At 39.3% G+C, this 13,572-nt stretch overlaps 1 protein-coding gene across 3 annotated transcripts in view; it reads left to right on the top strand.

The window, feature by feature from the left end:
- Positions 1-13,572, top strand: part of HGFAC (HGF activator) — a 41,633-nt gene that overhangs the window by 12,082 nt on the left and 15,979 nt on the right. For 2 of the 3 annotated variants that reach the window (XM_042053519.1, XM_042053521.1), the window contains 3 exons: positions 2,068-2,181; positions 2,825-2,956; positions 4,295-4,405. In XM_042053519.1, coding sequence (XP_041909453.1) covers positions 2,068-2,181; positions 2,825-2,956; positions 4,295-4,405 — 357 coding nt within the window. The remainder of the gene's footprint in view (positions 1-2,067; positions 2,182-2,824; positions 2,957-4,294; positions 4,406-13,572) is intronic. The other variant, XM_042053520.1, reaches the window with a different exon arrangement.

Genomic DNA, 13,572 nt, shown 5'->3' with positions numbered 1-13,572 from the left:
TTTAACAGGAAAAAAAAAAAAAAACAGACTAAACTAAAACCCCAACAGCTGTGCATGCTTAGCTCACATATATGTTCACATATCCATAAATGTGCAATGCCCCTATAGGTGCAACTTCCAGGTCTTGGGCAGTCTGGTAGAACTACTGCTCTGAATGTCTGGAAATCCTGGACAAATGGCCAAAACCCCAGGGAGGCCCAGACATGGAGAAAAAAGTGCCAGACAGTATTTTTAAGATTCCTCTGGACTGATAGGGAAAGAAGAAGTAGAGTGGTGTGGGCTGTGCAGGCAGGAGGAAGAGACATCATCCCAGGAGGAGCTCCAAGGAAGGTGGGTGGCAGAAACAGAAAGTTTTTGTTGGGAAATATGGACAGAAAGGTGAGACAAGGCTACTGCTCATTCAGCAGAGATTTGCGGAGGTGAAGCTGCAGTCGAGTGCTAGCAAGCATGGAGTGTTTTACCCGTGCCTTAGGTGCCTCAGACAGTGCTGAGAAAGTGTGGACTTGGCACTGCCCAGTTAATGGATAGTTAATGGTGGGCAGGATTCCCCACTGGGAACTGATATGTGTCCATATGCTTATGAGCAGAAGTTGTTCTTGGACTCCAGGAAAGATACAGAGCAACACAGAACATGCCTGGAAGGTCAGACTGGAGTGGTGGGTGGGATGTTGCGAGGGACAGATTGAGAAAGAAATGAATGGCTGGAAGTCCTTTTTGCAGATTTAACAAGGGTACAAAAAATTTCTTGAGCATTTGTTACAGCAGAAGATGGCTTGGAGATCAAGTAATGGTTTGGATGTGTGGGAATAGGAAATACATGATTTTCCCTTGAGGAAACATTACAGCACTAGAAGTTTCATAACTATCAACAGCAGGAAGAGTAGGAACGTCACTGACTTTACTTGCTTTCCCTTGATGTTATTTTGGATTGAATCTACCAGTGAATGCACCCAGACCTGCTATCTGATAGGAATTACATCACTCCCTTCTGAAGTAAATATTTTGATCCATGCAGGGGAACCTCAGATATACACTGCTGTAGCAAGCTTCAGGATGCACCCTTTGTGCTTCACTTCAGCCCTGGTCGTGTGTGCCTGTGCCTCTGTATGTTGCACCCCATGCTCAGGACACAGTGTCTAGCTGAAGAAGCACCTGGATTGAGTAACTCTGCAGTTGGCCTAGCAGAGTTTGACTAGCATTAAAAAGGAAAATTTGAATGCAGACAAGCTGTTGGGCCAGCTCTGAAGCAGGTGTAAACATGCTGTTGGTTAACTTCAGGGGAGGTACATCCCTTGGCACTGCCTGAAATCAGAAACACTGCCTGACCGGCGAGACTCTTCTACTTTTGCATTGTACATTGCCAAGTAAAGCTTCTATTTCAGGAGCTGTCCTGGCACATACCTCCTCTTCCATGACATTTTCACATCATTTAGAAAATTCCTTAGTAAATGGAGATAAGCTATACTGGTCCACTTTTAATCTTTCTTGGCCGGCTTTATTTGGATGTGCTGTGGTTTGCTTTATAATTTCCCCCTTGGTTCCAGCTGCCGTTAGTTTTAGACATATACCAAAATCCCACAGCAAACTCTTCTGTCGAGGGTTGTCCTTTGTTTAGTTTGAAAGGGATGCCTGATCCGGTGGTGGATGTTGCAATGAGAGCGCTGCGGGGCAGGAAGCCGGGCAGAGGCAGAGCTGCAGCCTTCCTCCCTCCCCAGTGTAAAGGCATAGCTCCATCTTGTGGGCACCTGTCCCATCTTCTTCCTCACCACAGTGCCAGCTCTGGTGACTTCAGATGTGCCAGGACCTACCCCCTTCAGACAACTTAGTCCGGGAGGAGAAGGTTCAGCTCAGTGATTTACCATATAGTTTTTAACAGCTGGATAAATATAGCTGTTTTACAGCTGGAAACAAACCCACTGTCAGTTGGTTGGATAAACTTTGTTTTAGGTTAATAGGTGGTATTAAACCCACCATGCATTGAACCAAAAGCATTTATGTATCCAAAGGGACAAAACATGACTTATACCTCATCCTTGTTAACAACAACTTCTTATGTGGCCTCTCTAGATCACTGTGCAGACAACCCATGCCAAAACGGAGGGACCTGTTCTCTCACTCATAGCCATAGGATGTACCACTGCACCTGTCCTGAGGAATTCACAGGCGAGGACTGTCAGCTGAGTAAGTATCTTCTTCCACGAGTGTTACAACATGAAATATGAATAGTAAGTAGAGCTCATTAATGTTTGCTTAATGAAAAGGTAGTGCTGTTGTGATGGGAGAGACCACTGCAGCATGAATGTTTGTGTAGGTGGATTTCCAAATGGTTATGACAGACAATCCATTCCTGACAGGACAACTGAAAATAGCTTGACTGTGCAATTATAAATGGAAGTATGCTCTGAGCATGGGAAACACAAAAAGCCTCTTTCCCTTCCTTTGCTGATTTTAAGATTTAAATATCCCTTGCATGTTGGGAAATTACAAATACCTAGTAGGCAGGGCACAGAGACATGAAAAAGCAGCACAATTTCAGGTGATGCCTTAGCCCTTATGTATATGCACATATTGGGTACAGTGATGCTGTTCTGCTTACAGGGCTTTAGGAGAAAGCCACCTCTGTCTCGAGGTTCCTGGAGCTGCTGCTCTAGTGGCTCAGTGCCTCCACACGATGGAGGCTGGCTAGCTTGAGAAGCACTGTCAACAAACATGGATCTTCTCAACAAGAAAAAAGGGATGAGAAGGGAATGATGGAGATTGTGGTGCTGTTTCTTGCAAGAAATAACATCTGAAAACTTGTGTTGTTTGTAAAACTTCATTTCAGAGAAATGTTTTGACAACAGTCTCTATGAATTCTTTGATGAGGGTGCGAGCTGGTCAAGAGTCCAACAAGGAGTAGTGGAGCAGTGCATGTGTGTGAACGGCCAGAGCGAGTGTGGGCGTGTTGAACACAAAAGTAAGGCACTATTTTGTATCACAGCTGTAGGTCTGCATGGAGGGGGGATAAAGGACAGTGAGGGTATTGAAGCCTGAGTGGTGTTACACACCCTTTCTGTGAGCTGCCCTTGCAGCTCATGTACCCTCTCTAAAAGACAATATTTATCTTTTCAAGTGTGAACAGTTATACTGACCCAGGAAATCCCTTCATCCTTATTTGAGGAAGCAATTATTTGCATTATGTTGAACTTTAGGGACACACTTCAGTGTTTTCCTTTGGATGAAACCCTGATTTGCAGCATGTAAGAATATGCAACAGGTTATATAGCAGAGTGGTAAAATTTCTTCTCCAAAACTATAATCTGCCTGAGAGGCACACCCTGCACACCAATAATCACTTAGTATTGCTATTTCACCTCTGTGTTTCTTCCCAAGCCCATCCCATTCTTGAATTGCCAGCATGTAAACTTTACCCATCTCCATTATCCCACAAGGCCTGCACTGGCCCCAGAGTCCCCATGATTTTTGGCCCATTCCTTTTGGGGGTGATGCTTATGTTATGAAGCCTCCTCCTTGTTTTGGGGCTGCCAGGAACCCAACACCCTGGCCAGCCAGCACAGGACATACACTTTGGGTTATCACCTATCTGATGAAGCCAGCACAGCACCTTTCATTCGGAAGGAAAGATGTTGAGAAGAAAACCATGCCTCACCTATACACGTGCTCTGGTATGGCTATTCTGTTACTCAGTCTGGCTAACTTTTACCCTGCCTGGATTCACAAGTAAGTCACAGTACAAATAAGTTTCATAAAAGTCCTTTGAAATACTTAGGTGCTTTTATTCCCACCTTATGTAACTGGAAACTAAATTATGGAGAGTCAGTGGCTTTCTAGGACATTGGGAGTCCAAGGGGGAGTTGGGAAATTTGATAGTACTTCCCAATCACAGATCTTAAATATGTAACTGAGCTCCCTACTGCATATGTTATTATAAATTCTAATAGAGCTCAGTGGCAAGACTGGAACTGGCAGAACCCTCCACAGAGAAAGAAGTGTTAATACCATCACCACTAGTAATAATAATCACCACCCCCATTTTAGCTATTGTTTGTTGATAATGTCTTTCAATAGCTGATATTATCTAATAGCAGTGAAAACAATGAGACAGACTTTAGTGGGCAGAAATCAGTTGAATTTCCTTTAATTTATCACAAGTGTAGGTCTGAGATAAGCAAAACAGAAAAACTTCCCTCAAATGCATATGCACAGGGGAGATGTACTAGATTAAGTTAAAACGGACTGATTCTTTTGAATAATTTGTACCTTTGGTTTGATCTTTTGTTGTGTTTTCTTGTAGGTTGTATTCATGCTTCTTGCATGAATGGTGGAGAGTGCAAGATGGTTGCCTCCACTGGGCAAATAGTATGTGATTGCAAAGAAAATTATGCAGGAAAGTATTGCAATATTGGTAAGTATAACAACCTACAGGCAGATGGAAATTAGGAGTTTTCATCTGGGTGTGAACCTGGTGGGTTTGGCTCTGTGTTGTATTCTGTATTTGAGGACATTTCTTGTAACAACTGAAGAGTAACACAGAACAAATGTTTAATGCATTTCTCCAGTGTAAAACATAACACACAGTTCACCACTGAGATTCTGATTCTAAAAATATTTTTTTCATGTCCTTTAATTTATAGAAAATAAAACACAGAAATTTTAATCCAACTACACATGCCTATAAAATAAGTGCATGCTTCCATTTTGCAGAATCAGTCACAGAGTTGTACTCTAGAGCTACTCTCTCCCTACAGATCCATGCATCCCCTCATAAAGCAGGGATTTACATCTGACAAAATCTAGCAGCCATTCTTTGGTAGCACTAAATTACTGTGGGACAAAGAAAATGCACACCCTTTGGGTTACCTTAGACTTTAATAGCACATTTAGCCCAGTACAGCTTACACAAACCCCCTTACTTTCTCTGGTGGGTCAGGGCAGAGCAATCTGCTTTTTGGTACCTTTGTGTTAGCCTTGTTTTTCATTTTAGATGCTACATAGTTTTTGATACAACTTTCATCCAGAAAACATTTATCCCTACAGGGGTTAAATCTGCTTGTAAGGCTTGCTTGCGTGCTATATCTTCAAGTTATGTCAGTGTTTACTTTTTAAATACAGCGGCTTTTAGGCATAAATTATAATAGACCTTCAGTAACACCAGCCTGTGACCCAATCAATTCCACTGTCTGTGTCTTTCTGAGTGCATAAATCCCGTGGCTCATCAAAATTGAGGACATGACTCCCAGTAGTTCTGGTGGGCACTTTCTTGATCCGAATAGGTGGTGGGGTAAAAAAACATATTAATGAACACTGCAATTGATATCTGGCATTCTTTTTTTTTTTACTTTGATAGTTAACAAATGGTGTAGCTAACTATTCCAGCTGGGAAAAAAAATCCATTTGGGAGATCAGCAGTACAGCTGGAATACCAAATAGCAGGAGTGAATAGGCAAATTGGACGGTGTATGATCTGGTCCTGAACATTCACTCACCAGGTACCGGATGAATCATGAGAAATAATTTTGTGACTCTTTTAAGTCCTTCATAAGGAGCATTTTTTTAGCTGTATTGTTTCATCCTTTAGTTACCCTGGGGAGATTGTCCCAGGCTTTGGAAATGCTGCTGGATGGATCTGGGTGAGGGGCTGTACAGCGCACGTGTGACCTGGAGCTCGGGGCAGGGCTGCACTCTGCTCATTTTCACATGAAACTGCTTTTCCAACTCCTGTTTTGTTATCAGCTTCCCCTGCCCGCAGCAGCAATGGTGCACAGAGACATCCACCCAGCAGGGCCTGGATCATAAATATCAGGATGGCAGTGTTATATCTGTAATACTGGTTTCTGTCTGACTAGCTTAGAACAAGAAATAAGCAGGTGCTCTTTGATTACTTGAAAATAATAAAGCAAACATTTGGTTTGCTAAACAAGTGGCTTTGGATGCTTACAATCCATCTGCGTTCAGCTGCCTAACACCCCCACACAGAATGGGAACTGAAGGATTGTGTTTATGTGTCAGGACCTTGCAAAGAGTCTTAAAAAAGAAAAAACTCTTTGTCAAGATGTAGTCATTCTAAATTAATGCAAATAAATGAGTCTTCAGGTCTATAGACCTGGTAGTATCACCACACCAGGGCAATGTCATTCTGATGAAAGCGCTACAGGCTTGTATTCTCCAAGCACTCAGAACTGATTTTTAAATATTTGTTGGATTAATTTTTTCTTTGACCCTTCAGTTTGATGCTGCGAACAGAAATGACTTTTTTCTTTGTTTCCTTTTTACTGTCTTGTATAGTTTCCCTCGTGTGACAGGAAGTAATTGTGAGGTTACCCTTTACTGAGAATAGCTGGTGGCTAGAATGCTTGATTCAGAGAAAGTGTTACAGTATTTCCTCTCCAAAGTGTACTTTATTCTGAATTATCAGTTATAGAGGCAACCTTAAAGCCAGAGTGTGATGCAAAAATGTCTTCTTATATTTCCTTTTTTTTTTTTTTAAGCAGAATTTAAGGTCAATTTAATAAACAGTAAGTCTCCCAGACTCTTATTGAGCTGTGATGTGTTTTAGGTATCTCTGATGTCCTCTGCCCTTGACGTACACAAAGAATAACCAGCCTTCATATGTTTCTAATGGAAAACCAGCTAATTTATCTTAATAGTATACTCAACCAATATTAATAAATGAAGTAGCATCCTTCATCCATCAGATCACAAGCCTAAGTACTACTGTGACTCAAGCATTGGCACAGTAGCCTGAGGAGCAAAACCAGCAGGAAAATACTGAGAAACACTTCTCTTGGTTGAGGATTTACTTAGCAGATGCTTGGACCATCATATTTGTCAGACCTTTACTTGTTTTCCACTAATTTGTCTAAACTCTTTAGTACTCCTTTATGCTTTTCCCTTTTGCAGCATTCCATGTCAAGAAGTTCCAGAATTTAAATAGATGTGGTGAAAATAAGTTTTTTCTGTTGTTAACAAAAAACCTACTGCCTGGTAATTTTATTCTTCCCCTTTGAACAGTGAGTACCAGAATAATCATAACTTTTGTGATTTTAAAGATACCTATTTATCTGTCCATTACTTTTTGGACTACAGTGTCCCTGTCAGTACTCAAAACTCATCCTTTCTCTAATCTTAAAATTATCTTGCAAACCATCATTATATATGTACGTGTCTGTATGTGTATATATATATATATATATATATGTATATATATTGCTAGGCCATTATCATAAATGACCATTTAGCTACTGGAAAAATATGAGCTGACTTAAAAAAAAAATTGAGAGGTGATAAAAGTAACAGGGGAGATATCCATAACAAAGGAGATTGATACACAGAAGACTGTTTCTAATATAGATTTCTATTCTTTGTGGTAATACATTGTTTTCTTCTTAAAGAAGAAACTTTCAGTACTAAAAAAGAACTGCCATTTTAAAAAGTGTTCTGAGACAGTTTATAGGCATAAGATTTCAGTGGAGTTTAATTTTGAAGGAAATTAGATACATCACCAACAAATCTCTCCCAAACAGATGCTGTTTAAAATTGTTCAAGGACCTATGTTTAATTAAGTTAAATTCATAATAATTGCCCTTAAATATGCACCTATTTTCAGAAATAAGGATTTTGTGCTAAAAGAATGCTGCATCCTCTTTGAAAACAGCTCTTGCTGAGACAGCTCTGAATCTAGGTTCTAGGTGAAGATTCAGAATCAGTTTTCCAACCATGAATAGCAGTGGTTGTCTCATTGAACAGAGAAAGTTATAAAAAGGGCCCAAATCCATCCACTTTAGGAGTGGTAAATGTGGGCAAGAAGTGAAACCTTAAAAGATGCGAGTGGAATATTTTATCTCTAGCCCAGGCTGGCATAGGGAATGGAGAGCGAATTTATTTGGTAGATTAGTAACTTCAGAAATATTTAGCTTCACTAGGTGATAACTGATGACAAGCAGTTAAAACATGTAATTGTAAAATTACTTAGACATTTTGTGTTTCTTTGAACAGATAGGAGCCATGGTGGAGATGCTGGATGAACACAAAGGGACACACAGCTAAAGAGAGTTGTCTGGCCAGAGGACAGATAATTCATTCTAATATGCATTTATGGAGAAGTTGAAGGGGGTTGAATGGTAAAGGAAGGTGATGTAGAATTTTTTTTCAGGGGGTTAGTGCCTTTAGATTTCTGTGGTTGAAACCCCACCATTGCATTCACACTATTTGCTTTAGCTGATAATATGTGAGTAGAAAATAATATATATTTTGCCAGATTTCCATGTAAAAGCACTTCCTTTTTCTTACCACTGCTTTGTTACTGTTGGCTGGGTGTTGGTTGTTAGTAAATTTGGGGTACTTATTTGTATTTTAAATTTATTCTTGATTTATTGGAGGATATGTTAATAGGGTGTCTTTATTCTGTTTACTTAGTCACCAAGTCTTTTCCTGAAACATTTGTTCACTGTGGTTGTGGGTTGCAGTAGGTTTGAGTGTACTGGGAGGACTGCACAGAGGATTGTATGTTTTGAGTTTTCTTTGGATTAAGGTTTAGGTAGCCATAATGGTTTTGATAATATTTTGGTCATGACAAAATGTGAAGTTGGTGATCGTATTTTTGAAAACACTGTTTTCTAGTGTTTGGGGTATTTTCCTCATTAGGCTGTGGATAATGGAATTAGATGGGTACCATAGCTTTAAAGAAAGTATGAGTTGGAATGCTAATTGTGGAGGGCTTCTTGTTATGTAAGGAGATGTGGTGTATGTCAGAAGTAGGTTGAGGATTTTAGAAAAGGAAGATGACAGAATAGCTGAATATATAATTACATACAGGAAAAAAAACCTTCTTGGCCACATATTTGGGGGTTAAACTGGGGGAGTTTGAGGTAATAGAATTAGCAGAAATGACAGCAAACCCACCTTTTTAGTGGTTCTTTTACTGAAATAGGGTGTTTGCAGTTTTCTACTAAAAAAGGTACTTTAGTAAAGTAAATTCAGCTCTGGAGGCTGAAAGGAAAGTTTTAAATCTTTTTCTTCTGAAGAAGATAGAAGATAATGAATTTTAACATTCTGGTTTATATTTACCTTCCACTAGAATGCTTTTGGATTAGTGTTTAATTTTTTACTTTCTAGAAACACGGGGGGAAATAGGGTGGAGCATAATTACAAGGTCAGTTGGCTGACAAGGATAAATGGGTGTTCAACCAGTCAGTCAGTCCCCCACTGAACTTGGACAAGTAGGTCTGTAAGTAAGACTTGAAGAGGATTTCTAAGTGGGGCTGAGAAAACGCTTGTTGCTTGCACATATGAAGCACTGGGCTTAGTAATGAAACTAGGTCAAAAAAGAATAAAGTTATTATTTTTCTATGGTTGTGGAAAAATAGATGGAACAGCAGATAAAAAAGCAACATTATGTATTAATATGTCTTGGAGAGGTGATTATTTTATTTGCAGAGGACAAGTTTTGTAGGTCCCCATGGAATTTGAATGAGGGGAAGGCATGGGTTAATAATGCAAGGATAATGACGAGGAAGCCTAGGGCACCACTGCAGAAATAGTAATGGTGGGTTGGATTTTTATCAGATTTTTGAATTATTAAAAAAAAATTCAAACAATGCTGGAGTTATGTGGACAAAAACAATGCTCAGTAGACTGTTGCCTGCAATGATCAATGATAGAGGGCGTTGGAAGATGAAGAATTGGGTGAACGTGGCATTGTCCGCTAAGTCTCCACCTCTGATTGATTACACTGAGGCAGTGCCACTGTAGGGGATGGTGAACAGGAGACCAGAGATAGCTGTGGCTTTGCAAAACAACTATTCAGTGTCATTTATGGACGTGGCAGATGTGAGCAATAATAGTGAGAGGCTCTTCTGATCTCCCAGCATTTTTATAACTTCAGGGCCATAATAAAGCTTTTGGCTAATATAGAGAAAAACAAAAATGAAGAAGGAAGTACTGTTTGCATGGAGGTTATGGATTAGTCATTCAAATTTGTAACCCTGTCAAATTTGGGCTAGAGAGGAGAGCTAATGAGCTATGCTTGTAGCAGCATGGCATACAGCAAGGATTACCTCTGTAAGGATTGAGAGATAAGGCAAATACCAAAGAGTAGGAAAAAATTTCTCCACTCAGAGATAGGAGTAGGTTCAAGATCCACAGAGGACTTCTTTATTTTTACATACACATGAATTTTCCATATGCTGGTGGGCACTAAGCTTTCTGTGTTTTGCTCTGTATTCCTGCAGTGTTGCCTTTTTAGATGACAAGTCTTTGTTGTAATCCTAGTATAAACTAATATGATTAATATTGGCTAATATGAAACAGCTGCTTAGTTCTTACTCTTGTGAGAGTGCCTGACTTGGCAGCAGTGTTACTGGGTGCTGGTTAATTGAGAGCCATAAAGGTATTTTTAATGCTATTTTTGATTCATTTGAGATGTGACAGTGGTTTCCGTTCATTTTGTTTTATAGAGGGCACATCTCTTGAAGTGTGAGGGGACTGATATCTCTTAATCCATGCAATCTGTTTTCCTGTGTAATTGTCAGTTAGGAAGGTGGTTGAAGGGAAGATGTGGAAGATTGGATGCAGCTCATCCTTGTATTACTGTATTGTTTGTCTCTCCCCTCCCCTGCTTTCTCCCCTCAGCCCACTCTGGATGCTTTGGGGGCTCAAGAGACCCCCATCTCCCATTACTGTCTCTCTAGAGAGCAGCTGCTCATCTGCTATCAGTAATTGCTATACAGTCTGTTTCTTTTCCTGTCCAGAGAGTTATTTTGCCCCATACTCTAAACACATCAGGACCTACAGGTATATTAAAAAAAATTAAATCTTTCACTATGAATTAGGCACTCAGATACTCTTGAAAATCCTGGTAGTCTGTGCAACTGTCAAAGTAATATAGCACTGATATTGGCTCGTTGTTGCTGGAGTTTCTTTCCCCTAGCTCTTGACAACGTATTTCCTAAATACACTGCTCCTATTAGCTTTATATAGCTACCTATTGGATTGCATTTATGACTCTGTAAATCATAACTATTGTACTAGAATTGAATATAATAAATGGAAAAATGAAATGGGAAAAGAGCCAGTCCTTTCTCTTATCTAGGATATTACTTTTCTAAGCTATAAGAAAATACTGGCAGAGTTTATAGATTTCTGGATTTAAACTTTTATATTAAAGAAATTCAACTTTTTCAGAAGGTAGCTTTGTACATTAGCTTTCATAACAGACATAAATCTCTTCAATTTTACCTCAGATGATCTAAGCATTTGCAAGTATGAAGGTACAAAGATACTTTGAAGAAGAAATACATTAAAAAGTAAGTCTAGTTTCAGTAAATGGAGTGTGCCATCCTTGTGTCAGGATGCAACTTAAAGAGATTTTTTTGTGCTTGTAAATCACTTTGTTTACACAGTCTTGAATCCATCCTTGTTTTACAAGGTAATTTTCTGTTAGATTTAATTGATTACAAAAAAATGCCAAATTTTCCACCTTTCTGCCTAGCTTTTAGCTCAGACAGATTGTTTGTGTCATAATCAGGCTGCAGTTTCAGCAGGGATCCATTCCAGTGTTAGATGCTGTAAGTCCTGAAGTTTTACTGCTATTTCAGCAGGGATCCATTCCAGTGTTAGATGCTGTAAGTCCTGAAGTTTTACTGCTATTCGACAAACCAGAAAGTGGCACAGCTGTTTGAATAATTTTTTATAAATATGTACAATCTGTTGTTCATAATCCCTAACAGAAATACTGAAATCTAGGTAAATATTATAAATGTATGATTGAGTTATATTGAAATAGAGATATATAGCTTCCCTTAAATTTCACTTGTGGTATGTGTTCATTCATTTTTAAACTCTGAAAGATGCAGCAGGTGCTGTTACTCCTAACATTCACAAACAGGCAGGAAAATGTGAAGCAATTTTCTTCAAGCCAGGAACGGTCCAGTCCTGGTGCTGCTGCACTGCAATCCTCTCCCCCATGTCATCAGACTTCACATTTTCATGATTAAAGGTGAAAAAAATGGCAACTAGTTTCTTCAGTGGAGCCTGGTGCCCGCTCAGGTGCCTTCCTAGATATTTACAGAGATTTTCAGTGGCATAGGGATGCACTGGAAGATAACCCAAATCTTCCTTTGGAACCATTGCTAGGTTAATGTGAATGTCTTTCAAAGCTCTCTGTATGGTGTTTGTTTCATTTAGCACAGAAATATTTGCCTTACTGCTTTCAGAACACCTGGCAGGGTGCGTGTGTTTGTTGCATTTCAGTGCATTATTTGATGAAATGAGATGCCTGCAAGAGCAATCTCCCTGAATACTGGAGACTCCTTTCTGTCACACATTTATTGCCAGCCCAGAGTAGTGGTTGTCTGCATGTGCAGCAGGGGAAGTGCAGCTCCCTGAAATCAAAGGCTTTCACACCTTTCATCTCTGAGGGGATCTCACAGCTACCCAGGGAAGGAGATCAGGGAACTTCTGGCTGAATGAAGAAAACACAAACCCTTCTGCAGGCATCCGATGAGTCTGAGCTCATGTAGAAAGGAAATTTGGCTTTTACCCTTGGAAAGCATGGCTTGAAGAGCAACATATCCTGTAATGCTGAGGCCATGAAAGCAGTACATTTAGCAGAGGCATAAAATGTCATTGTTCATTGCGGTTCATCTTGAGGAAACAACATGAAGCTGAGTCACGGGAGGTTTAGGTTGGATATGTCCTTTTCCTCTTCCCTCCTCCCTGTTCCTGCCATCAGCTTATATAGAGCAATACAAAAAATTAATCTAATATTGTATTTAATAAAAAAATTACATGTTGGTCAGGGATAAATCAAAGCATTGCTGAATGAAATGGTTACTTTAAACCATCCTGTCCCAGAATTAGAACCATTGAGGGAAAAAAATATTTTTATAAATAGAATTAAACAGTTTATGTGTGTCTGTAAGAAAGATACATTCAAAGCTCAAAAACATCAGGAAAATTGATGATGAGGTGTTTTGGGGAAAAGAAAATGTGAAAGATTCATTGATTTCTGCAGAGAGACTTTCAAAAGAAACTCCTAAAAATGTTCAGGTATGTAACTACAGGAACTGAAACAAGATCTGGGGACAAAAAGTCTTGCGAAATGCTCTCAGGAAGTTAGCAATTAGAACTGCTTGGATAACTACTATTTCAGGTTGCTGTTAATTTGAAGACCCAAAACTGGCTTTTTTGAAAAATTAAAAGGCAAAGATTTGTTATGACTTGCTTATAAAATATAAAATCTTAACACAAATTGAATGTTGCATATGAGATATTGAAATACCTTGGATTTTAAAAATGAAATGCAGCAAGAAATTGTTTCTAGTTTTAAATTTTAATAATATTTTTTTCTGAAAAGAAACAAACGGGTGATAGTGGCATAGGTCTGCAGAGTAAGTTGAATCTGCATTTGCATCAAAACTTTCATAATCTGAAAGTTTAGGCCATTACTCTTAGCAGTGCTTGGTGGTAGTACAGGGAAGTGAATGAAGAAGAAAAGCCCACATTACATCCTCCATTACTTTCTTCCACATAAGAAAATAAATATGTTTCAGAGTTATGAGACATTGTGGAAGC

This window comes from Corvus kubaryi, unplaced genomic scaffold (genome assembly GCF_017639235.1).
Source record: "Corvus kubaryi isolate FWS band 111438036 unplaced genomic scaffold, C.kubaryi_AGA036_p1.0 split1-131, whole genome shotgun sequence".
Taxonomy (NCBI): Eukaryota; Metazoa; Chordata; class Aves; order Passeriformes; family Corvidae; genus Corvus; species Corvus kubaryi.
Note: the sequence above shows the minus strand (reverse complement) of the source record. Positions and strands in the feature narration are given on the sequence as shown.